This window comes from Asterias amurensis, chromosome 7, assembly GCF_032118995.1.
Source record: "Asterias amurensis chromosome 7, ASM3211899v1".
In the NCBI taxonomy this organism is placed as follows: domain Eukaryota; kingdom Metazoa; phylum Echinodermata; class Asteroidea; order Forcipulatida; family Asteriidae; genus Asterias; species Asterias amurensis.
This window is the reverse complement of record NC_092654.1, coordinates 4,354,817-4,378,355: the sequence shown is the minus strand read 5'-3', so window position 1 is coordinate 4,378,355 and position 23,539 is coordinate 4,354,817. Positions and strand designations below refer to the sequence as shown.

Sequence of the window (23,539 nt, the reverse complement as noted above, 5' to 3'; positions counted from 1 at the left end):
GTCCTAACTCGAGATAAGACTAGTCCTAACTCTTTGTGAAACCCACCCCTGCAGTGACTATTTATCAACCAGCAGTCAATGTTCCATGGTTACTAGCATTAAGGTGGATATAAACTCTAGCCATAAGAGAAATCATTTTACCTTGTTCCTGTTGGTTTTCTGTAAAAATTTCCCATGCCTTGGTATTATTTTTTGAGCTTCTTGAGTTTTCATTTTCCCTTTGAAAGTTTCATTGCCACAATAAAACCCTGACATGACAAAGGAAAGACAACAAAGGTTCTTATAACTACCTTTGTTGTCTTTTCTTTGTCAAGTTCTCAGATTTGACGTTGTCGAGTGATCAAATTGAGTAGACACTCAGCGGCTGTGAGCCACGGCTGAAAATCTGCCTTGGTATGCCGGAATCTCAAGCTTACCTCCCGTTGAGCAGAGTGTAATGACGAATAATGGTGGCAGCCTTTCCATTCTTGTTTGCCACATTAAAGGGAAGGTACACGTTTGGTAATTACTCAAAACAAATATTAACTTAAAAACTGACTTGGTAACGAGCATTAGAGAGATGTTGGTAGTATACAACATTGTGGGAAACGACTCCCTCTGAAGTAACGTAGTTTTTGAGAAAGGGGTAATTTCTCACTAAAATAATAAAAGACTTCTAGCTAGAAGTCTTTTATTCTTATCTGAAAGCACACCAATTTGTCCAACAAGGGTGTTTTTTCTTTTATCATTTTCTCACAATGGTAATTGTATTGTTTGTTTGTTTGTTTGGTTTTGTTTGAGGTGTTAGTTTGAGGTGTTTGTTTGTCTTGTTGGGTGTTTTGTTTTTGCGTTTCGTTTATCCGTCTCGTTTTGATGTCATTGTTGTTACTATACGCATTGTTTTATAATTTAAATGATCTTATTACCTTCCTTTGTTTTGTAAAGGCATCCCAGCTTACAAGCTTTGCTTTAATGGGCCATGCCTCCATACAGTTTTCAGTCTTGTAACATCCTATTGTTTGTATTTGTATATTGTGTTTGTATGGAAATAAATGTTGATTGATATGATATGTATACAACTTCAATGACCAATTGAGCCCAAATTTTCACAGGCTTGTTATTTTATGGTTATGTTGGGATACACCAGGTGGGAAGACTGGTCTTCGTGTACCTTCCTTTTAAGGACTGGAACTGGTGTTTACACAATAACCCATAGAAAGGGATTTAACAAGGCATGTTGTCCAGTGCCTGTTGTCCCTCTTATCCCCCAAAAATTAAGGAAAATCTTGTCATACGACATGAAGTACATGTAGTAAATCATTCCTTCTAACATATAGAGTCCATAGAGGATTTGAGGCATTGCATGGTGAGGTATCAATATTTATTTGGTTTGCAGTAACACCATGTGTGTATCTACTTGATACCATTTGTGTATTTGATAAATCTACTCTGCGGTAGTAGACATAGCAAGACAGTTCTCTAAAGAACAAACTCTACCTGGCAAGTTGATACACACATGGTGTTAACCGCAAACCAAATGAATATTTAAGATTCCAGTTCAAGACCTTTTGGTCAGCAATAACTCTCATCCTTGAAATTACTTAGCAATGTTTTTGTGGTAAGCTATTTAGTGAAACTGTAGTCCCAACATCGTTTACATATTATGTTTGTTTTGTTGTCAGGCGAGACACAGCTTCATGCGTAAGATCCCACCCGGTGCTGAAGCCTCCAACGTCCTCGTCGGTGAGGTGGACTTCCTGAGTCGCCCGATCATCGCGTTCGTCCGCCTACTCCAGTCCGTCCCTCTAGGGGATTTGACAGAGGTGCCCATCCCTACCCGGTTTCTCTTCATCATGCTCGGCCCCCATACCGAAGAGGAGACCAAGTACCATGAGATTGGCCGCTGCATCGCCACGCTCATGTCTGATCAGGTCTTCCATGGGGTCGCTTATAAGGCCAAGACAGTGGAGGATCTCTTGGCTGGGATTGATGAGTTTATGGACCAGGTGACCGTCTTACCTCCAGGTATGTGACACCCATATTAGACAGGCGCTCCAGAGTCACAGCGAACCAAATTCTGAATTAAGTGCATGAAAAGTTTGACATCTGAAACAGTAAGGAGCGACTGGACACGCTAGCAGTCCGAGTGCAGTCGTTTGGAATGACTGGAGCGCCTTGGTTTCAGATGTTGATCTTGTCATGAGAAGTCAGAGTAAATGTTATGTTAAGTTCACCTGTCTGAAACCAAAGTTTATTTGAGTCAACCTAGAGTCGCTCCTAATCTATTTGGTTCGGCTTCTCAATAAGTGTAAGGATGTATTCCAATCAGTTGCTTTAGCTACGACTATTGAGGACTGTGTGAAAAGGCTGGACACGTTTGGTAATTGTAAAAAATCACCTGTTGTGTCCCAACATTGCATATTAATAACAAATTTGCGAAAATTTTTGCTCAATTTGTCATGGAAGTTGCAAGAGAAAAAAAACACCCTTGTTGCACAAATTTGTGTGCAGCAGATGCATAATAGCAGGCTTCAGGCCTGAAGTCTTTTATTATTTGAGTGAGAAATTTCTTATACCTCTTTGTCAAAAACTATGTTACTTCAGAGGGAGCCATTTCTCACAATGTTTTATACCATCAACCTCTCCCCATTACTCGTTACCAAGTGAGGTTTTATGCTAACAGTTTGTTTGAGTAGTTACAATAGTGTCCAGTGCCTTTAAGCATTGAACACATACATGTACTTTCCCGACTCCTGTGATCAAAAATCCACAAATCTGGAGCCGAAGCTGTGGTTTCGTAAAGGCCCCACAAAAAAATTCTTTGTGGCTATAGAATGTATTTACAACTGAGCAAGACAACTTCAGCACCCATCATTTTCCATTTGTCTTAGTACCAAACGCCATACAAGTTCAAAGTTGGTTACCGAAGTACAGTATAACCGATCTTACAAGGGTAGTTTGTGATGGTCCTGTTATGATGTTATAAGATAATTTGCATGTCAGGCTGACTTCCCTGATGATAATCATCGTCAATAATCTGAACTGGACCTCACATAGTCACATTATGTCAACCACTTGCTCTTTTCATATCAACATTGCTCAAAAGAGATTTACACATGGTGCTACTGAAAACCTCACCTTATTACTCCCACCATGCAAGGTTTCAAATCCTACATATCTTCAATATATTGACCCCTTGCACGCGCGTCACCTGATGCTACGCTCACCATGTTGGTGGTCAATAGGTTTACATGTAAACGGCGCGTCGCCTAAAATGTGCCCTTCACTGAATAACACAAGTTGACAGTGACCACCAAAACGGCGCATCCAAGATTATTCTGATGATGACGTCAGGTGAATTGGGTAGATTCAATGAAGTTAACAATTAATTGATCTGTGAACTAGGTGTATGGGATCCTGACATACGTATTGAGCCACCGAAGGTAGCGCCCCCAGCGACGAATCGTCTTGGTGGTCATCAGCCAAGCAATGGTCACATAGAAGGTTGCGATGACGACAACAAACATGAGGGGTTGGATTTCACTGGAAGGTAAGGCTCAGGTTCAATGAAGCTGTGTTTGTTAAGATGATCTACCATCAAGGGAACACGGCAAACTCCTACATCAAGCAAAGACCAAGCTGGCAAATGCCAGTCTCTCCCATACAAAGATTGGTTTAGCGTCTATGATTATTATTTGCACAGATCAAGAAATTCCATCATATCCGTTTGAATTTTTCACGAAGTTGAGGTTGCAAGAAGTTTAGAACCCGACCCAAATCTCTGTTTCTTATTTCAACTCAGCCCCTCAGGAAAGGCAGTCCTTGTTCAGAGTTTAATGATCAGGGTTTTGCCCTTCATTTATTTGAGCAAATTTATACATCGTGTTCAAAGTTTGTTTGAGAAAGTGTAATCGATCTGGCAAGGGTAGTTTGTGATGGTCTTGTTGTGATGTAAACAACTTCCAATGAATTGGTCCATCGCATGTCACCCTCCATTTGTCTCAAAAGCTAATGCCATACATCAAGTTCAAAGTTGGTTTGAGAAAGTATAACCCGCAAGGGTAGTTTGTGATGGTCTTGTCGTGATGTTATAAGATAATTTGCATGTCAGGCTGACTTACCTGATGATAATCATCGTCAATAATCTGAACTGGACCTCACAAAGTCACATTTTCCTATATAAGGAGACTGTACAATGTTAGAGCACACTTGTCAATTCATTCAATTCACTTTATTATCCCCAAAGGGAAATTAATTTCGGCTTTGTATACATCAAATTTACAAAAATTACATAATGATTTTCTGATGCCTTGTTTGACACAGACCCTTCGGAGGACTGATAGCCGATGTGAAACGTCGACTTCCTCACTACTGCAGCGACTTCAAGGATGCCCTTCATCTACAGTGTGTGGCTTCAGTCTTCTTCATGTATTTTGCCTGCATCACTCCGGTCATTACGTTCGGTGGACTGCTCGGGGAGGCCACAGACAGTCTCATGGTAAGTGTGTTTTAATGCTACATACGTAGTCCACATAACGTACAAAATGTAGGGATTTTAAAAACTGTTTGGACTTAAACACGTCCACACAGTGTGGGCCTGATAAGAAAAAAGGTCCTTATAAGGTAGGGACTTGGAACTCTCTGTGGACTAACTTATGTCCAAACAGTGTGGACCTACTTCCACACAGTGTTGACCTGAGAACAAAAGAGGTCCACATAATGTAGGGACTTGGAACTCTATGTGGACTAATTTGTGTCCAAACAGTGTGGACCTACTTCTACACAGTGTGCACCTGAGAACAAAAGAGGTCCACATAATGTAGGGACTTGGAACTCTATGTGGACTTACTTATGTCCAAACAGTGTGGACCTACTTCCTCACAGTGTGGACCTGAGAACAAAGAGGTCCACATAATGTAGGGACTTGTAACTCTATGTGGACTTACTTATGTCCTCACAGTATGGACCTAGTCCACACAGTGTGGGCCTGAAAACAAAAGAGGTCCATATACCGTAGGGACTTAAAACACTTTTTTTTTTTTACAGTGATGAAGAGTAGCATTTTCCTTGAGTGTACAGAGCAAAGGAATGTCCACGGAGTGACTGCTCCACCCATTCTGATTTTTGCTTCCATAGATGGAGACATCTTTTGTTGAACTTTCCTTTGTCCCATAGACTTTGTACACACATTTCCTTGTCGAGCACCCAAGTCTTTTCTCAAACCTCGGCTTTGGCTTTGGCTCCGGCTCCAGGCATCGTGTGAAAAATACACGCTGCCCCAAAATGCATGATAAATGCCGAGCTGTGTTTATCATGCAGGTTTGAGAAAGGCCCCAGGTGTAAACCAAGGACTGAAACGAAAAGGATCCCGAAAATGAATTACCGAGTAGAGTCCTTTTGTTTCATTACCAGAAGTATGTAGCAATAATAATAATAACAGTATAATAACAACTTGATTGATTTGGTTTTGTTGACAGGCAACGCTGGAGGGTCTTCTAGCATCGGCCATTTGTGGTGTGTGCTTCTCGTTGTTCTCTGGTCAGCCACTAACCATCTTAGGAAGCACTGGACCCATCCTAGTCTATGAGAAGATCTTAGTTGGCTTCTGCAAGTAAGTGTGGAATTTGAAACTCTTCACTTGGCCCAATTTCATACAGGCAAATCCTGCTTACCAGCCAGCATTCCATATAGTTTATACTGTTGACACCGATGCCCCACTCATTTCTTGCTCAGCAAAGAAATTTAAATGATTTTCAAAAAATTGAGTTGAGTGGGACTCAAACCAACGACCTCCGGATTAACGTGCCGGCGCTCTACCAACTGAGCTATCTAGCCCTATGTCGGCGGTCTCCCTATTTTGTCAATATCCTTGTACAGGGGTACCAGTCCGAAGCCATACATATCTGTTAATTGCTGTGGAGCCGGGAATCACACTCGGTCTTCCATTTTTCAAAGGGGTCATTTTGGTCTTAACTAAGAAAGTGATAGCCTTGTACAAATATTCTTTACCCCCCCCCCCCCAACACAGGCGGTTCACTTTAAAAAAAGCACTGGACACTATTGGTAATTGTCAAAGACCAGTATTCTCACTTGGTGTATCCCATCATATGCATAAAATGCAAATCTGTGAAAATTTGAACTCAATTGGTCGGTCGTCGAAGTTGCAGGAGAATAATGAAAGAAAAATAGCAGTTGTTGCACAAATTGGTGTGCTCTCAGATGCCAAGGCTTTAGGCCTGATGTCTTTTAATATTTGAGTGAGAAATTACTTCTTACCCAAAAACTACTTTACTTCAGAGGGAGCCTTTTCTCACAATGTTTTAAACTATCAACAGCTCTTCATTGCTCGATACCAAGTAAGGTTTTATGCTAACAATTGTTTTGAGTAATTTCCAATAGTGTCCTGTGCCTTCCAACCTTTTCGATATGGGTTGCAATACATGTATTGAGCTCAAGTTTAAGCAGAACTCTCCATAAGGTTTATCGCGAATAGCAAAATATCAAGAGAGGGCACTGTTGAACCCACACAAAGATATTGGCCATGCGTGCGTACGTTCTGCATGACAACATACACCGCAATAGCAAATGCCCCATCTGCCTACCCATAATGCATTGCAGTTCTGAATTGCTATAAACCTTATTCGTCACTACATCTTCCTTTGTTTTTTATTTTGTCACCTAGTGCCAATGATCTAGACTATTTGTCGTTCCGCTTCTGGATTGGCCTGTGGACTGCGTTGATGTGCATCGTTCTGGTAGCCACAGACGCCAGCGCGATGGTCAAATACTTCACTCGCTTCACGGAGGAGAGTTTCTCCAGTCTTATCTCTTTCATCTTCATCTACGAGGCCATCCATAAACTTGTGAAAATTTACGAACATAACCCCATCGAAAGGTAAGAAGAATAACAACAATGGAGCCATACTAATAATATCAATAATAACAGTTGATTTTTATGTAGTGCTTGATCACAGCCCGCATCTGACAGTGTACTGCTTCTGGTCATTGGGCCATATATTTAAATCCTTAAACCACCTCAGCTCCCTGGGGAGTACACAGCCAGTGCTGGGAGTTACTGCGCTCCAAGCTAATCATTCACATAAACCATCTCTGCCCTCACAGGTACCCATTTTACCACTGGGTGGAGAGAAGCAATGGTTAAGTGTCTTGCTCAAAGACACAAGTGTCATGACCGGGATTCGAACCCACATCGGGATGACTTAACCACCAGAACTTGAGTCTGATGTTCTTATTCACTCGGCCATGACACGCCATGTAGGCCTCAACGATCCACACAAATATGCCTCGAAATTGCATGGTTTTCCTTTTACTTTGTGGACTAACACGATCGGCCATTTTGTGGAGTCAAAATTTGACTCCATATATTGGGTTAGTTCACGACGTTTAAGGAAAACCGTGCAATTTAATAATATTTGTGTGGATCGTTACATTCTACTTTTAAAACGTCTTTCTAACCATATGCGTTTTACAACAAATGGTTTCAAACGCTTTTCAAAGACCAATTTACTCAATCCAAGGCAACAGGTTCCTTTAATGATCAACTGTGATTGATGGTTCACCCGCATTAATGGATGGGTTGTGCATCGTTTCTATTTTTAATGTGAATGTGGCTTTGATCAAACTTAAGTTTTTGTACCGGCTTCCTTCGCTCCCTATTATTTACAGGTGGTCTAATCACAACAGGACGTATGAGTGCGAGTGTCTCATCGGGGATACCTCCCAGGATTGGTTAGAGGAAAAGGTAGCGGACTGCGAGGAAATGAATGGCACGGCTGTCGGTAACTTCTGCGGTGAACATGTCCCCTCTAGTGACGTGTTTCTCATGTCGGTGGTCTTGATGCTTGGCACGTTCACAATTGCGTTCAGTCTGAAGAAGTCTAAGAATACGCCGTACTTCCCTACAATTGTAAGTTGAATTCAGTTGGTGTTCTTTTCAAAATAGCATTGGGTCTGTGTAAAAATGTAGAAGAGCAGTCCTTGAATCTCATTTGATGTCAATGTCAGATATTGTGTCTTATGTAATAGCATTCCACACTACTGCTAAAACTAGAAGCTAAGTACCTGGATCTCAGACAAGAGTGTCATATTTCTCTATTGTGCGGTACTGTATGTCCAAATTGAAAGTTAACTTGCGACTCGCTGTATTTTAAGCAAAACTGACGCCAGCAGAACACGTTTGGGAATTGTCAAAGACCAGTCTTCTCACTTGGTGTATCCCAACATAAGCATAAAATAACACCGTTGTTGGACGAATTTGTGTACTTTCAGATAGGAATAAAAGACTTTTAGAAATAGAAGTCTTTTATTACTTTAGTGAGAAATTACCTCTTTCTCAAAATCAATGTTACTTCAGAGGGAGTCGTTTCCCACAATGTTTTTTACTATCAACAGCTCTCCAATGCTTGTTACCAAGTCAGTTTTTAAGTTAATATTTGTTTTTAGTAATTACCAAACGTGTACCTTCCCTTTAAGGGGATGCAACTTTTTATTTTGAACAATAAGTAATAAACCACAGGTAATACTGACTGGTAATTGTTTTAAATATCTTGATTGTATGTTGTCTGTGCACAGGTGCGTACCACACTCAGTGACTTCTCTGTGTTTATGGCGGTCTTAATCATGATTGGTGTGGACTTCCTGTTTGGTGTCAACACCCCTAAGCTGCAGGTTCCAAGCACATTCAAGGTGAGAACAGTTCCCTGTTAAAGGAACACGTTGCCTTGGATCGGTCGAGTTGGTCTTTGAAAAGCGTTTCAAACTGTTTGTTATAAAATGCATATGGTTAGAAAGATGTTGTAAAAGTAGAATACAATGATCCACACAAACATGCCTTGAAATTGCACGGTTTTCCTTTTACCTCGTCGACTAGCAGGGTCGGCCATTTATGGGAGTCAAATTTTTTACTCTCGTAAATGGCCAACCGTGAAAATTCGCAGAGTAAAAGGAAAACCACGCAACTTCGAGGCAAATTTGTGTGGATCATTGTATTCTACTTTTACATCATCTTCTACCCATATGCATTTTATAACAAACAGTTTCAAACGCTTTTTATACATGTATATCAACTCGTCTGATCCAAGGCAACGTGTTCTGTAATGTTCTGTGTGAAATGGGTTATTGGAACCCTGTTTACACTAGATTAAGAAAGGTGGATCAGACCTGGATCTGATCTGGCAATGTGGGTTAACAGCTAGTGTACATACGACAAAGCAGGATCAGATGTGATTGAAGATCCTGCAATTTTACTCCAGCTTTTGAAGATTTGAACCCTGCAATTGGTGGATCATACCAAGCAAAGTAGATTCCAGAATTAAGTGTAAATAAATGCATAGGTGTATCAGACACAGCAATTTAATGTGGTCATTTCTGGTTTGCTAGGAGTGGCTGTTTTTTGCTCGCGTTGTGTGTAGAATCTGAAGAAACTTGACATTGTTAGATTCTAAAGGAGTGTAAAATTGCATTCATAAATACCTCAGACAGTTGTACTATTCCTATTGGTGGAGAGGGCGTCGCGTGGGTGTGTATAAACCTTTGTTTATGACCAGTAAAAAGTGTTGAAACATGGGCGTGACACCCGAGCTTGCACCTGTGCTTATAAGACAGTTTCTTCATTCCTATTGGTCGAGAGGAACAGCCGAGACAATTGTGCCACATCACGCGATACTCGTGACGCGCACAGCGTTCCCTTTTAAGGAGTTGTTTACCCAAGGGCCTTTCCATTTTATAGCTGGAGGGGTGTTGTGTTGAAAGAAATCATTGAACAATTATAATTTTTGCATTTATTTTACTTTTTGATTAAAAAGTGCTGATGTTTTTGACCCAAAAGGTATTTATGAAAGGGATTCGTCTCGGTAAAATTATCAAGAACCAGGCCTCGTTGGGTTTAAACCACTAGTTGAAAACCTCTTCACCACACGTTGATGCTCTTATTTCATTGTGTGTTGAGAATGTTGATTATTGATTGTTGATAGCTAATTGTTGGTTGTTTATTGATGATTTGTTGATTGGGGTTACAAGACATAACCCTTTCCTGATTTGGTTTGATTCCACAGCCTACTTCAGATGCCCGTAGTGGTTGGTTAATTCCTCCATTCGGCAGGAATCCGTGGTGGACAGCCTTAGCGGCGTTCCTCCCAGCTCTTCTTGCTCTCATTCTGATCTTCATGGATCAACAGATCACTGCCGTCATCGTCAACAGGAAGGAAAATAAACTCAAGGTTGGTCCTCTGCCTCCACGCCCCCATATGCATAAAATAGAACAAATCTGTGAAAATTTGAGCTCAAGTGGTCATCGAAGTTGCGAGATAATAATGAAAGAAAAAAACACCCTTGTCACACAAAGTTGTGTGCTGTCATATGCTTGATTTCGAGACCTCAATTCTAAATCTGAGGTCTTGAAATCAAATTCGTGGAAAACTACTTCTTTCTCGAAAACTACATTACTTTAAAGGGAGCCATTTCTCACAATGTTTTATACTATCAACCTCTCCCCATTACTCATTACCAAGAAAGGTTTTAGGCTAATATTTTGAGGAATTACCAATAGTGTCAACTGCCTTTAATGTGTCTTGTTGATTTGATACAATTGTCTCATTGTATTTTGTACATATTTTGTTATCTTCACAGAAAGGAGTAGGGTACCATCTAGACCTGCTGGTTGTGGGTATCTTACTGGGTCTGTGCTCTGTGCTGGGCCTTCCATGGTTTGTGGCAGCTACTGTCTTGTCTATCAATCACGTCAACAGCTTGAATGTAGAGTCTGAATGTAAGGCGCCCGGTGAACGACCCAAGCTGATTGGCTGCAGGTAAGTTACTCTGACCAATCAGTTTGTTCAATTCTGTGTTTTGAGCCTCTTTGAGAATGGGCAGCTGAAGCTGATTGGCTGTAAGTCAGTCACTCTGACCAATCAGTTTGTTCAATGCTGTGTTTTGAAGCTCATTGAGAATGAGCAGCTGAAGCTGATTGGCTGTAAGTCGGCCGCTCTGACCAATCAGTTTGTTCAATTCTGTATTTTTAGGCTCTTTGAGAATGATTAACTGAAGCTGATTGGCTGTAAGTAAGTTGCTCTGACCGATCGGTGATCATGATGGTTAAATGTTCGTTTTTTCTTCTTCTTTTGTTTGTAGGGAGCAGAGAGTGACATCATTGATTGTCTTTGTTCTGATTGGTCTCGCTACTCTTATGACTCCAGTACTTTCTGTAAGTCAAATCTCAATTCTTGTAAAAATCTATTAAAAGTATAGCAAATTTAATTTTTTTGTGGGTCGAACAAAGACAAATTCACTACAACGAAACTCGACCGTGCGACATGCAGACGCCAGTGCTCTACCAACTCAATGTTGGCGGTCTCCCTTTTTGCTAAATATCTTTGATCGGGGGTGCCAGTCAGAGGCCATACAACCTGTAACTGCCGAAACTGGAATGTAAAATTTGGGTGTAATCTCTGGATATACTACAGTTTTAGGTTGTACAGCTTCTGACTAGCAACCCTGATCAAAGTTATTGACACCAGGAAATATTATACACATTAACTGCCAATGAGGTAACAAGTGTACGTCTATTCCCCTGAGGGACTTCGAGTGACCAGAAGAGGAACCTGTTTCCTGAGGCCGAACCGAACTATGTCAGTCAATATGTGTTTTATAACACACCTCGGTCTTAAATGTGAAATAAAAGAATCTCGGAAAAGAAAGGAACGCATTTCATATCCACAGACTCAGTTTTTTAGTTGCTGGTTACAGTTCATGTCAGAGAACCAGTCAAAAATTAAAAGACTAGTTCTTGCAAACATGCGCGCCTGATCACTAGACTGTATTAGGTCACCACACGTGACCGTGTTTCAGCCAACCAGAATACAGAACAAGCAACCTTTTGCTAGTTCTGTATTCGTATTCTGGTAAAACTATGATGACATGTGATGAATGTATCTATTCAGTACACAGTTAGTTCTGACACAGTTTAGCCACCATACACAACTTGTGCAGTTCAGAGACATCAAATAGGTAGTCAACTTGTCGGGAAGGGTTATTTGCTTTGGGAAGCTTTCTTTAAGATAAACTCAGTATCACTTCAAGAAACTATTCACTGACTTTTCTTTATTCTCTTTGCAGCTTATTCCAATGCCAGTGTTATACGGCGTGTTTCTCTTCATGGGTATTTCGTCCTTAGCTGGTGTCCAGGTAAAGATGGCTTCTTATTCTCAATGAAGCTCAGTGTTCATTGACTTTGCCTATATTTACCCTTTAGAGCGATAGGGCCCTTCCATAAAGTTATATATAAGAACTAGAGGGCGCACTGGTGATGCTTCTTGCACAAACGCGACAGGACCGCAACGAGACACGCGCGCCATTATGTACGCACGTTGAATACGAAGTACACTTTGGAGTTTGTGTTTATTGACACTGACGCGATGCTGTTTTGTCAACTTACAAAATGGCCACATAAACACACGCTAAGCAATGCCTGTTTGTTCAACTTAGAAAATGGCCGCCTGCGCGCATGCCGGGGCACGTATATAGGCCAGGGGTCTTTCTCAAACCACGGCTTGGGCTCCGGCTCAGGCTTAGGCTCCGTGTGCTGTGTACGCAGCTTGCATTTAACCTGCATTTTGGAGCAGCGCGTATTGCACAGATATCAGCACGCGGAGCCTAAGCCGGAGCCCAAGCCGTGGTTTGAGAAAGGCCTCAGTGCTCCCTCTAAATCTTATAAATAACTCTATGGGCCCTTCCCATTTTCATCACATTTCCTTAGCATAATGGGAGGTCTGGCATTTTGGATTTTTATTTACATGTATCAAAAAGAGGGATTATCCTTAAAAAAAACCTCCATTCTTATTTCAGCATAATAAATGTAAATCTTTATAAAAATCAAACCCTGGTTTCAATAAGACAATTCACCTCACTTTTCTCCTGCTTGTTTATTTGTTTGGCGTACAGTTTGTGGATCGGCTGCTACTATTCTTCATGCCTCCTAAGCATCAACCGGACTACATCTACCTGCGCCAGGTCGGCTTGAGGAGGGTCCATATCTTCACTTTCATCCAGCTGTCCTGCCTCGTCATTCTCTGGGTCATCAAGTCCACTGATGCAGCACTTGTATTCCCTATCATGGTAGGTCAAGGGTCGTAGGTTGTCGGTGATATGACCTTTGTTTAGGTGATCTTCCAAGGTCTAAAGTTTCATCTTTGAGAGGGCAAGGCCATTTTCATTTTGCACAGGTTACTTCTATTAGAAAATTTAAAAGTCTATGGGAAGCTGTTGATGGGACACCAAGGCCATAACCACTGATGCAGCACTTGCATTCCCTCTCTATCATGGTAGGTCAAAGGTCGTAGGTTGTTGTAGGTCAGATGACCATTGTTTAGATGATCTTCCAAGGTCTGAAGTTTTATCTTTGATAGGGCCAAGCCATTTTGCGAAGGGCACTTCATGTCAAGGGATCTCGGCAAAGCTCCCACAAGGGGATATAAAGGCCAAGCTGGCCACATCAATCTCTCTGATACAAACATTGGTTTGACATCTATGATTATAAATTGCACATAAATTGTGATTCAGTAACTAGACAACAATACTTTGTCTATGTAATTGTGAAATCAGCAGTTAGCTTTGGAGATTCACACCCACAACCTTGTAATTTGCAAGTCCTCCAGTAAAACCACTGGACCACAGTAACCTTTCACCAAACTTATAGGGGTCGTTGAAGGCTGATGTTTTTAAGGTTGCAGCTTTTTACAGAACTTCCCTTCTGGTTCTTAATTTTCAGGTATTAGCCGTTGCAGTGGTACGCAAGTTGATGGACAAGCTGTTCACTCAGCGAGAGCTGGAGATGTTGGACGATGTGATGCCTGAGATCGTCAAACGAGCGAAACAAGACCAGAAGAAAATGGCAGAGGAAGAAGCAATCGTAGCTGGGGTAAGCAAGAGGGCGCTCAAATTTATTGTTTGCCCCTCTACATTAACTCTTTCAGCCCTACTAACAAAGTCAGCTGTGCACAATACCCTGCTTGAGCCTCAATGGTGACATTTATGGACACACAAAAAGTGCTCTAGCTTGAGCACAAAGGCCATTTGTTGAAAAGCGGTAGTTTGTTGATGTTCACCCTCCATACCTAAGAATACCATCATTTGAAAGAGAATGATCCAATCTTTCCAATGATGATAAAAATAAAGTAAAAATGCATTAATACAATATCTTCAAATATTGTTAAAATGATAAGCATACGCCCTCTGTTGGTGAACTATTGCAATACAAAGAGTAATTAATTGCTTGATAACCAAAGACTATATATGCGTGCGCTACCTCTTTTTTCGCGAAATGGAAGACGGAACTTCAGGGTTTTTTTTTTTTTTTTCAGTGAAAAATGTTCTAACTATTTGTGTCAGGAATAAATGTCTTGAGTCTTGCGATCCACTGTTAAAAATTTCTTTGCAAATTGTCCAATCTGCATGGCAAACTAAATGATGCATTTCATACAAAAACAAGAAGAAGTTGACCTTTGACACTTCCTCCCTGGATGCATGCTAGTTGGAGCTTGGAAGGTAGGTATAGGGATACTGCTGCTATAGTTTTTTATGTACAATATACAAGAACCTAAAGTAGTTAAAAACGGATGTTATTAATAGCTGAGGCATTAGTTTGTTTTTATGCGTAAATGAAGGACTCTTTGTGAAATTTGTTTTCTCATCATCAGAAAACCTTTTTTTTTTTTGCAAATGTGTAATTTCCAATGAGATGCATAATGATTATAATTATTTTCATGTTACAAGGATTTTACACGGCCAGTCAGGTTTCTAGAAAGTTTGTTTTTGCCTATAGATACTTAAAGGCAGTGAACACTATTGGTAATTGTCAAAGACAAGGCTTCAGAGTTGGTGTATATCCACATATGCTTAAAATAACAAACCTGTGAAAATTTGAGCTCAATCGGTCGTCAAAGTTGCGTGATAATAATGAAAGAAAAAAACACCCTTGTCACACAAAGTTGTGTGCGCTTAGGTGGTTGATTTCGAGACCTCCAGTTCTAAACCTGAGGTCTCAAAATCAAATTCGTGGAAAATTACTTTTTTGCTCGAAAAACTATGGCACTTCAGAGGGAGCCGTTTCTCACAATGTTTTATACTATCAACCTCTCCCCATTACTCGTTACCAAGTACGGTTGTATGCTAATAAATATTTTGAGTAATTACCAATAGTGTCCACTGCCTTTAAAAGCACTGGCTATCTTTGGTAATTGTCAAAAGCCAATATTCTCACTCGGTATATCCCAACATACGTATGCATGAAATAACGAACCTGTAAATATTTGGACTCGATTGATCATCGTAGTTGCAAGAAAATAATGAAAAGAGAAAGCACTTGTTGCACACATTTTGTGTGCTTTTAGATGCCAAATGAAAGGCTTCAGGCCTGAAGTCTTTTAATATTTGAGTGAGAAATTACCTCTCTCAAAAAAAAAAAATTGTTACTTTAGAGGGAGATGTTTCTCACAATGTTTTGTACTATCAATAGCTCTCCATTACTCGTTTCCAAGTAAGGTTTTATGCTAATAATTATTTTGAGTATTACCAGTAGTGTTCAGTGCCTTTAAGCTAGTAGCCTAGAATGAACTTTAATTGTCATGGTTAATGGAAAAGATACTGGACTCTTGCCATAAAAGTCTTTACCTTCAAACCCTGGGACCAATTTCATAGAGCTGCTTAAGCACAGAATTTGCTTAAGCACGAAAATAGCTTGCTTATTTTACACATGTTACTGGCCAAAATTCCATGCCACGTTCATTGCTTGTGACTAGTATTTGGCTGTTGTTTACTTAGCTTAATAATTGAGTGGAGTCTTCGCCCATAATCTAATTTTACAAAGCAATGATTTTTTTTAGCTTATGCAAATTTTGTGCTTAAGCAGCTCTATGAAATTAGGCCCTGATCATTTTTCTTGATGTCTCCTCTAGGACACCATAGTAGGAGGTCGCGTCCAACTCCCACTGGCCGGAGGAAACGTACTGACGATACCCGTAGACAAGCTGGACTTCAATCCCGACTCAAGAACCATCAATATCTCGGAGGAGATGTCCAAGACGGGCATCTGGAAGACCCTCGCGGCGAACGCCAACGACTCAAAATTGTGCCAATCCACACCAAAGAGACGAACCGGAAGAGATGAATCAGACGCGTGAGTGTTTTTTATTTTGTGATTTTCATTTGGTTTAACAATAATAGTTATAAAACATGCATTTATGTAGTGCTTAATACAAGGTTTCTAAGCGCTGAAACATAAAAGTAATTAAATACACAAAATAAAGAGCAAGAAGTAAAAATTACAATTTCAATTGTGAGCAGTTTTTTTTTCTTACTTAAGGCACTGTACATGTTTGGTAATTGTCAAAGACCAGTGTTCTCACTTGGTGTACATGTATTCCATCAAAAGCATAAAATAACAAGCATGTGAAAATTTGGTCATCAAAGTTGCCAGAAAATGATGAAAGAAAAAACACCCTAAATTGTTTGACGAATTTGTGTGCTTTCAGATAGGAATAAAAGACGTCTTGCTAGAAGTCTTTTATTATTTAAGTGAGAAATTACCTCTTTCTCTCAAAAACTATGTTTCTTCAGATGGAGTCGTTTCCCACAATGTTTTATACTATCAACAGCTCTCCAATGCTCGTTACCAAGTCAGTTTTTAAGTTAATACTTGTTTTGAGTAATTACCAAATGTGTACCTTCCCTTCAAGTCTGATTTAAATTTTTTGGCCCTAGGAAAAATGTGAAAATTTGTGATGATAAAGACTGAAAAGTCTAAAGCCTACACCATGTGTACATGTAGGTCAGCTCTTGTACTTAATAAAATGTTCCTACTTGTTTTCACTGACAAAATATCATGCCTGGTGAAGTTCTATTTTCAAATACATGTAGTATAAGAGTAGCAGGGCACCTGTTTGCAGAAGCTCTGGTGCTGTCAGAGTGTGAGTTTGGGTGCTGGTCATTTCACAAAGAGTTAGGACTCGTCTTATCTCGTGTTAGGACGAGTTACTCGTCCTAACTTAGGATTAATCTTAAATTCTGCATGCTACAGTGCAGGGTTGGGACTCGTCCTAAGTCCTAAGATTAGTCTTAAGTTAGGAAGAGTTTTGTGAAATCGACGGCTGGTGTCCTTTACGTTTTCAGTGCCCCCTTTTTAATATTTCGTTTTGTTTGTGACGGACAAAATAGCTCAGCAAATTGTGTTAAAGGCACTGGACACTATTGGTAAATACTCAAAATATTACTAGCATAAAACCTTACTTGGTAACAAGTATCGGGGAGAGGTTGATAGTATAAAACATTGTGAGAATTTGTTGCATTTTGCTTGTTTTCAGCTGTTGTTTGCTTATAAATCCTGAAAATCAAGTGAAAAATTTTGTGTTAATTCTGTCTTTATCAAGGCATGCTAGGCAAATGTTTGTGTTTAGCAGCTCTATGAAATTGGGCCCAGATTCGACGAAAAGGTGTTGTGTTTTTCGTAAATACAGCTGCCAAATCTTCTGGATTTCAAGGTAGATTCACAGAAAATGTGTCAAACTCCTCACATCCTGCCACGTCTTAAACTCTCCTGAGTTTGTCACTTACATGAAGACTCTGCTGGGGTTAAAACATCGTTAACATCAATAACTATTTTTCCCATTTATACCACAAGTCCATTTGGTTGGTAAGCAGTTTGCAACAGCTAATTGTATTTAATAAAATGACTTGTATTATTTAGTAACCCAAACCCATTTTTTTTCTATTTGTCTTACACAGTAAGCAGAGAATGCATGACATGCCACTAAAACAGGAGAAATTCAGCCCCGATATGGACAAGTTACCCACCATTGATGATGAAGAAGCCGCTGCGATTCCATATAGGCAACCCAGCGGGAGTATATCGGGGGAAATCAGCATCAATGTTCCCAAGTTCACCATCGGTGGTGAGGGTGAAACACCGGTATAATCACAGGGAAATCACCACAGTGTCATTTGGATCACCATCAGCGGTGAAAGGGAATCACCAGTCTAGTCACTCTGATCTCCTTTAGAGAAATCATTATCAGCGTCACACAGATCACCATCAGTGGTGAGTGTGAATCACGAATTAGTGGAACCCGGAGAAATCACCAAGTGTCATTTGGATCACCATCAGCGGTGATAGAGAATCACCAGTTTAGTCAGATGGTGAGTGTGAATCACTAGTGGAACCCGTTGAAGTCACCAGCAGGTGTCACAAATCACCATTAGTGGATATCGTGAATCACCAGTCTACTTCAGAAATCATCTTCACTGTCACTCAGATCATCCGTGGTAATAGTGAATCACCAGTTGAGTCATTGGGAAACCACCATTGGCGTCACGTAAGATCATCAGTAGTGATCTTAAATCACTGGTTAAATCATTGGGGAATCACCATCAGTGGTGATCGTGGATCACCAGTCTACTTCAGAAATCATCTTCACCGTCACTCAGATCAATAGTGAATCACCAGTTGAATTATGGGGAAATCACCATACTGGCTTCACTCAAAATCATCAGTGGTGATCAGTGGTGATCTTAAATCAACATCGATGTAAATCGGATCACCAGTCTGCTTAAAAAATCAACTACACTATCACTACTGAATTACCAGTTGATTGGGGGCAAATCACCATCGGTGGAAATCACCATCTGTATCACTCCGATCACCACAAGTGGTGATTAAAATCACCAATCTTCTGAAGAGAAGTCACCACGGTTTCAATCACTTCACAACTGTTGAAGCACGAGTCTTAAACATAAGCAGTTGGTATTCCTTTCTCAGTGGTTATTTAAATTCGTAAAAAAAAAAAAAGCAATGTTGTACCATCCCTTGATAGTGCACAGAAACTTTGTATTTATAGATTAATATAAATAAACAAAATGCAATGTACCATCCACTTGTGTAAAAAAGACTTTTCCCTCCTTTTAATATTAAGCATTTGATCTGTGATAGACTAAAAGGCATGCTCTGTTTTAGGGGTTTGTGGAGCCCAAAAGTGCAAGATTGGAAGTTTTTCCCCCTCTGTAAATCAAAAGTATTTGTTGATTGTGTGATTTAAAAACACGAGATTGGACGAGATTTCCTGGCATGTGTAGTAGAATCGCTGTGGGTGGAGTCTGTTTTAGTCGAGTGTTTATAAGCAATGAAATACACTAAAATAAACCAAAAATAAAGTTTACTAAGTGATAAAGTTGAAAAGTTAGAAATGCTGTCTGGCAATGTGTAACTTTTGGGGTCAAAATTTCATGGAGCTGTTGGGCCAAAAGTGTCGCCAAGTGAATTCAGCAGGAAACCTGTTAAAACCTTTGTACATTACATGGCATTTTGGTTGGTTACCTGTGTGTGCTTTAGCAAGACTTTTTGATGTTGGTTTGCTTAGCAGCTTCATGAAATCTGTCTCTGGTAGACTTTTTCAATGTTTAGTCCAGTTTGTACTTAAAACAGAAATAAAGCCAATTCAACTTGGTTGATTTCCTGGTCTGATTGAGAGGAGATTTGCTGGGTTTAATGTCTCCAGCCACTCCCTAATAATGTTTTCAGCCTCTTTGGACAGAATTTTAGGTCGTGTCTGAAACAGGGACTTTGGCTAGAGAAGCGCGTCATTCTTCAACACTGGCAGACGCGCTGATCTAATGGTAGAGATACGGCAAAGATGGCCAACAGTGAAAGGCTGTTGATCGACAAGTTCTGTTACAAGTACGAAAAGACACTCAGACAAAAATCCCCCCCAAAAATGCAGTACTTGGATATTACAGATGTAAAGATGTAAAGAAACCAAAACATTGTAAATGTATAAGTTTCTCACTGTCCATCAATGTGATATAGATTTTAATATTTTTAACATTTTCATGAAACTATTTTTTTCAAAATTATGTCCACATGTAAAAATGTTTCATTTGTTGATTTCCTTTATTTGTTTTTTAATGAATGAGTTTGAAACAGTTTCTTCCTTTTGAAAACGTATTTTAGTTATTTAATTTGATTTTGAAAGATAAGTTTTAGTACTTTTTGTTTTGATGTTTTCCTTGAACAATTTTTGATTGATTAAGGTGCATATAAATGCTAGTTTATGTTCTGAAGACCTTGTTTTGGGGCAGATATTAAAAGGGGGGGAGGTATAAATATACTATCGTTGTTCCCTGAAATTGGTTAATTTATGTATTGGCAGCAGTATATTGTCTCACTGATAATTGTTATATTATTTCCCATTGTTCCAAAAGTTGCATTCAGTACTTTTTTGTTTCAATATTATTTTTTATGGTATACAAAAGTGAGGGGTGGAAAATAAGTATTCGGGAACAATAATTATTAAGAAAAAATGCTTCAACGGAAAGTAATGCTTGAGTCGTCCATGTAAGTAAAAGTTATTTCCAATTTGTCTTTTGAATCTGTCTAAGGAGAAAGATATCTCATCTTAAAGGAACACGTTGCCTAGGATTGGACGAGTTGGTCTATAAAAAGCGTTTGTAACCGTTTGTTATAAAATGCATATGGTTGGAAAGATGTTTTAAAAGTAGAATACAATGATCCACACAAGTTTGCCTCGAAATTGCTTGGTTTTCCTTTTACTGTGCGAACTAACACGGTCGGCCATTTATGGGGGTCAAAAATTTGACTCCCATAAATGGCCGGCCTGTTTGTCGACGAGGTAAAAGGAAAACCGTGCAATTTCGAGGCATGTTTGTGTGGATCATTGTGTTCTACTTTTACAACATCTTTCTACCCATATGCATTTTATAAAAAAAACGGTTACAAACGCTTTTCAAAGACCAACTCGACCGATCCAAGGCAACGTGTTCCTTTAAACACAGAAATTATGTTCTGAAAAATTAAACCAGCTTAGCAAATCAAGAAAATGTTGAACTTCGGAGTAAATTTCATTTAGTGTACATTGCTTGGCTTCTAAGTGTGTGATATTTTAAACGGTATAGTAACTTAAAACACAAGTATTCTTGTCTTATTTAGGTTCTATCACTTTAACTTTTGGTATTATTATTATTAATTCAAGTTTTTCCTTCAAAAATTTGAACTGCTTTAACCACACCATTTTGGCGATAACTGTAATGACAACTGTAATATTAATTGTGGTATATGTTTGATGAACTATAAAAGAAAAGCAACAAAAAATGAATTGTTGTTTAGGTTTTGTTTTTTTTCCCCCTGTTTTTCTCTTATGTTGTTAGTCTTATTAAGATATTTTTTTAAACCCTGTTGTATGATCATTCCTGTAGGTAAAATGGTGATATTTTATTCATTGTTAATATGCAACTTACTACGACAAACCTGTGAGTGAGAAATAGAAACTTTTTCATGTGGCTGTGTGTTTGTGTGAATGTATCGTCCGGTTAAAACCCAAGGACTTTAACAAAAGAGTTCTGAAAGTTTTCCCAGCTCTTTGTTTTCTTCGTTTAAAGGCAGTGGACACTATTGTTAATTACTCAAAATAGTTATTAGCATGAAAACTTACTTTGTAAGGAGTAATGAGGAGCTGTTGATAGTATAAAACATTGTGAGAAACGGCTCCCTTTGAAGTAAAGAAGTTTTGAGAAAGAAGTAATTTTCCACGAATTTGATTTCGTGACCTCAGAATTAGATTTTGAGGTCTCGAAATCAAGCATCTGAAAGCACACAACTTCCTGTGACCATGGTGCGACAAGGGTGTTTTTTTTTTCATTCATTTATATGTCGCAACTTCAACAACCGATTGAGCTCAAATTTTCACAGGTTTGTTATTTTATGCATATGTTGAGAAACACCAACTGTAAAGACCAGTCTTTGACAATTACCAATAGTGTCCAGTGTCTTAAAATATGCATCGGGGATAAAGAATACTATTTTATTTTCACCCTTAAACCGATGTGTAATTTCAGTACTTTCCCGAGGTCTGTGTAATAAACAGGCAAATCACTCAGGTGGGATTCAAACCAACAACCTTTGCATTGCTAAAGCAGATGTCTTACCACCAGACCGCCGAGCTAGCCCGACAGCCAGAGGTTGTTTGATTCCTGTTTTAGCAGCAAAGAAATCCTTGAGTTACTCGGTCGACAAATGTGTGTGTGTGAGTGCGAGTTCGATAACCTTACGCGATGTGCAAAACTGCCCATTGTGTTTTTTCTACAGTACTCTGCTGTTCACCAAATAGTAATCAGTGTTGTTGTGTTTCATAGACTGTAAACAATATTGTAAAGAAGACTGTAAACAAGACTGTAAACACGATTGTAAACAAGACTGTAAACAAGTTTTTAAAGAACGTAACAAATAAAAAACTTTAGTGATTTGTAATAATAAGATTAAATATTAATTACCTACTACTGTAGCTTGAACTTGAGCTTGCAAAAACTGAGAAACTATGTGGTTTGAATCTTACATACAAAATAAAATTGAATAATGAAATAGTAACCAACATGTATAGTGAAGTAGGTATTTGCTCCGTTGTCATGTATGCAAATTTACTAGGATTGTATCACCTTGTATTGATAAGGTCACAATTAATGACATCACTTGGAGCCAGGTCGAGTGTGCACCATGGTTAACTAAAGGTTGACAGATTTGACCTGAATCCAGGCTGGTCGACCATTGGTTGACTACTGTGGTTGACCATTTGGAACCAGCCTCATCACCATGGCTTCTGTCTCGATAGCCTGTTCCATGCTTACATGTGTAACCTGCAGAAGGGAACCAGTGACACTATATGCCTCTCTTAATATTTATGCATGAGTACGTCACAATTCTAACCCAAAACGATGCCATAGGCGCAGCCACTGCAAGTGGTGGCCGGACGTGCGCCTATAGCCTCATTTTGGGTAGGAATTATGATGTCATGCATGAATAGTAAGAGAGGCGCTTAGCGAAAAGGTGGAAGGCAATGGAAGTGTTGAATACCATTGTGCGGATGGTTGACTAGACTTCCAACCGAGTCGTTCGAGTGAGTACGTCACTGCGCATAATCGTCGTTAGTCAGTGGTCAACCACGGGTCAACCAAATTTGTGCACTCGAACTTGCTCCCAGTTGTAACTAAAAGCGCCCTCTATCATGAATTGGAAGGTTAACATTGCATTATGGGGGAGAGGAAGGGGTGGGGGGGGGGAAGGAGAGGAGGAGGGGAAAGGGGAGGGGGAAGAACGGAGGTTGAACAAATTTCAAATATGGTGTACATTATGTATAATCGTTGCTCTTGATTCTCCTATGCGGGTGCTTTGTAGAAAGTTGCTGTCTGATCTACACAGAATTCAAAAGATATCTTTCTAACAAATATAAGTTATACGGATGTAATATAATTAATAATAATAATAATGATAATAACAATGGTTAACATTTCTAGTGTCCCATGTCTGTCCATGATGACACTCCTGGCAAATACACATGACAACCAAAGGTTTGGAAGTTATGGTTTCCGAAATTGATATGTTTTGAGATGAGTTTTGAATTCTGTAAGATACAATCTTTTCTTTGGACTGAGCATAATAATTCACATTTTTGAGAAAAATTACCATTTGGGGGGGGGGGACACTGGTTAT

General features: G+C 39.5%; 1 protein-coding gene across 5 annotated transcripts in view; it reads left to right on the top strand.

Moving 5' to 3' along the window:
* The window catches only part of LOC139939472 (electroneutral sodium bicarbonate exchanger 1-like), a 98,672-nt gene extending 78,148 nt beyond the window's left edge, over window positions 1-20,524 (top strand). For all 5 annotated transcript variants that reach the window (XM_071935422.1, XM_071935421.1, XM_071935418.1 and 2 more), the window contains 15 exons: window positions 1,662-2,004; window positions 3,385-3,529; window positions 4,303-4,477; window positions 5,457-5,590; window positions 6,662-6,874; window positions 7,666-7,906; window positions 8,572-8,685; window positions 10,053-10,217; window positions 10,627-10,805; window positions 11,128-11,200; window positions 12,112-12,180; window positions 12,937-13,110; window positions 13,763-13,912; window positions 15,948-16,168; window positions 17,773-20,524. In XM_071935422.1, the coding sequence (XP_071791523.1) occupies window positions 1,662-2,004; window positions 3,385-3,529; window positions 4,303-4,477; window positions 5,457-5,590; window positions 6,662-6,874; window positions 7,666-7,906; window positions 8,572-8,685; window positions 10,053-10,217; window positions 10,627-10,805; window positions 11,128-11,200; window positions 12,112-12,180; window positions 12,937-13,110; window positions 13,763-13,912; window positions 15,948-16,168; window positions 17,773-17,962 (2,586 nt within the window). In that variant the 3' untranslated portion in view covers window positions 17,963-20,524. The remainder of the gene's footprint in view (window positions 1-1,661; window positions 2,005-3,384; window positions 3,530-4,302; window positions 4,478-5,456; window positions 5,591-6,661; window positions 6,875-7,665; window positions 7,907-8,571; window positions 8,686-10,052; window positions 10,218-10,626; window positions 10,806-11,127; window positions 11,201-12,111; window positions 12,181-12,936; window positions 13,111-13,762; window positions 13,913-15,947; window positions 16,169-17,772) is intronic.
* The last annotated feature ends 3,015 nt before the right edge of the window (window positions 20,525-23,539 follow it).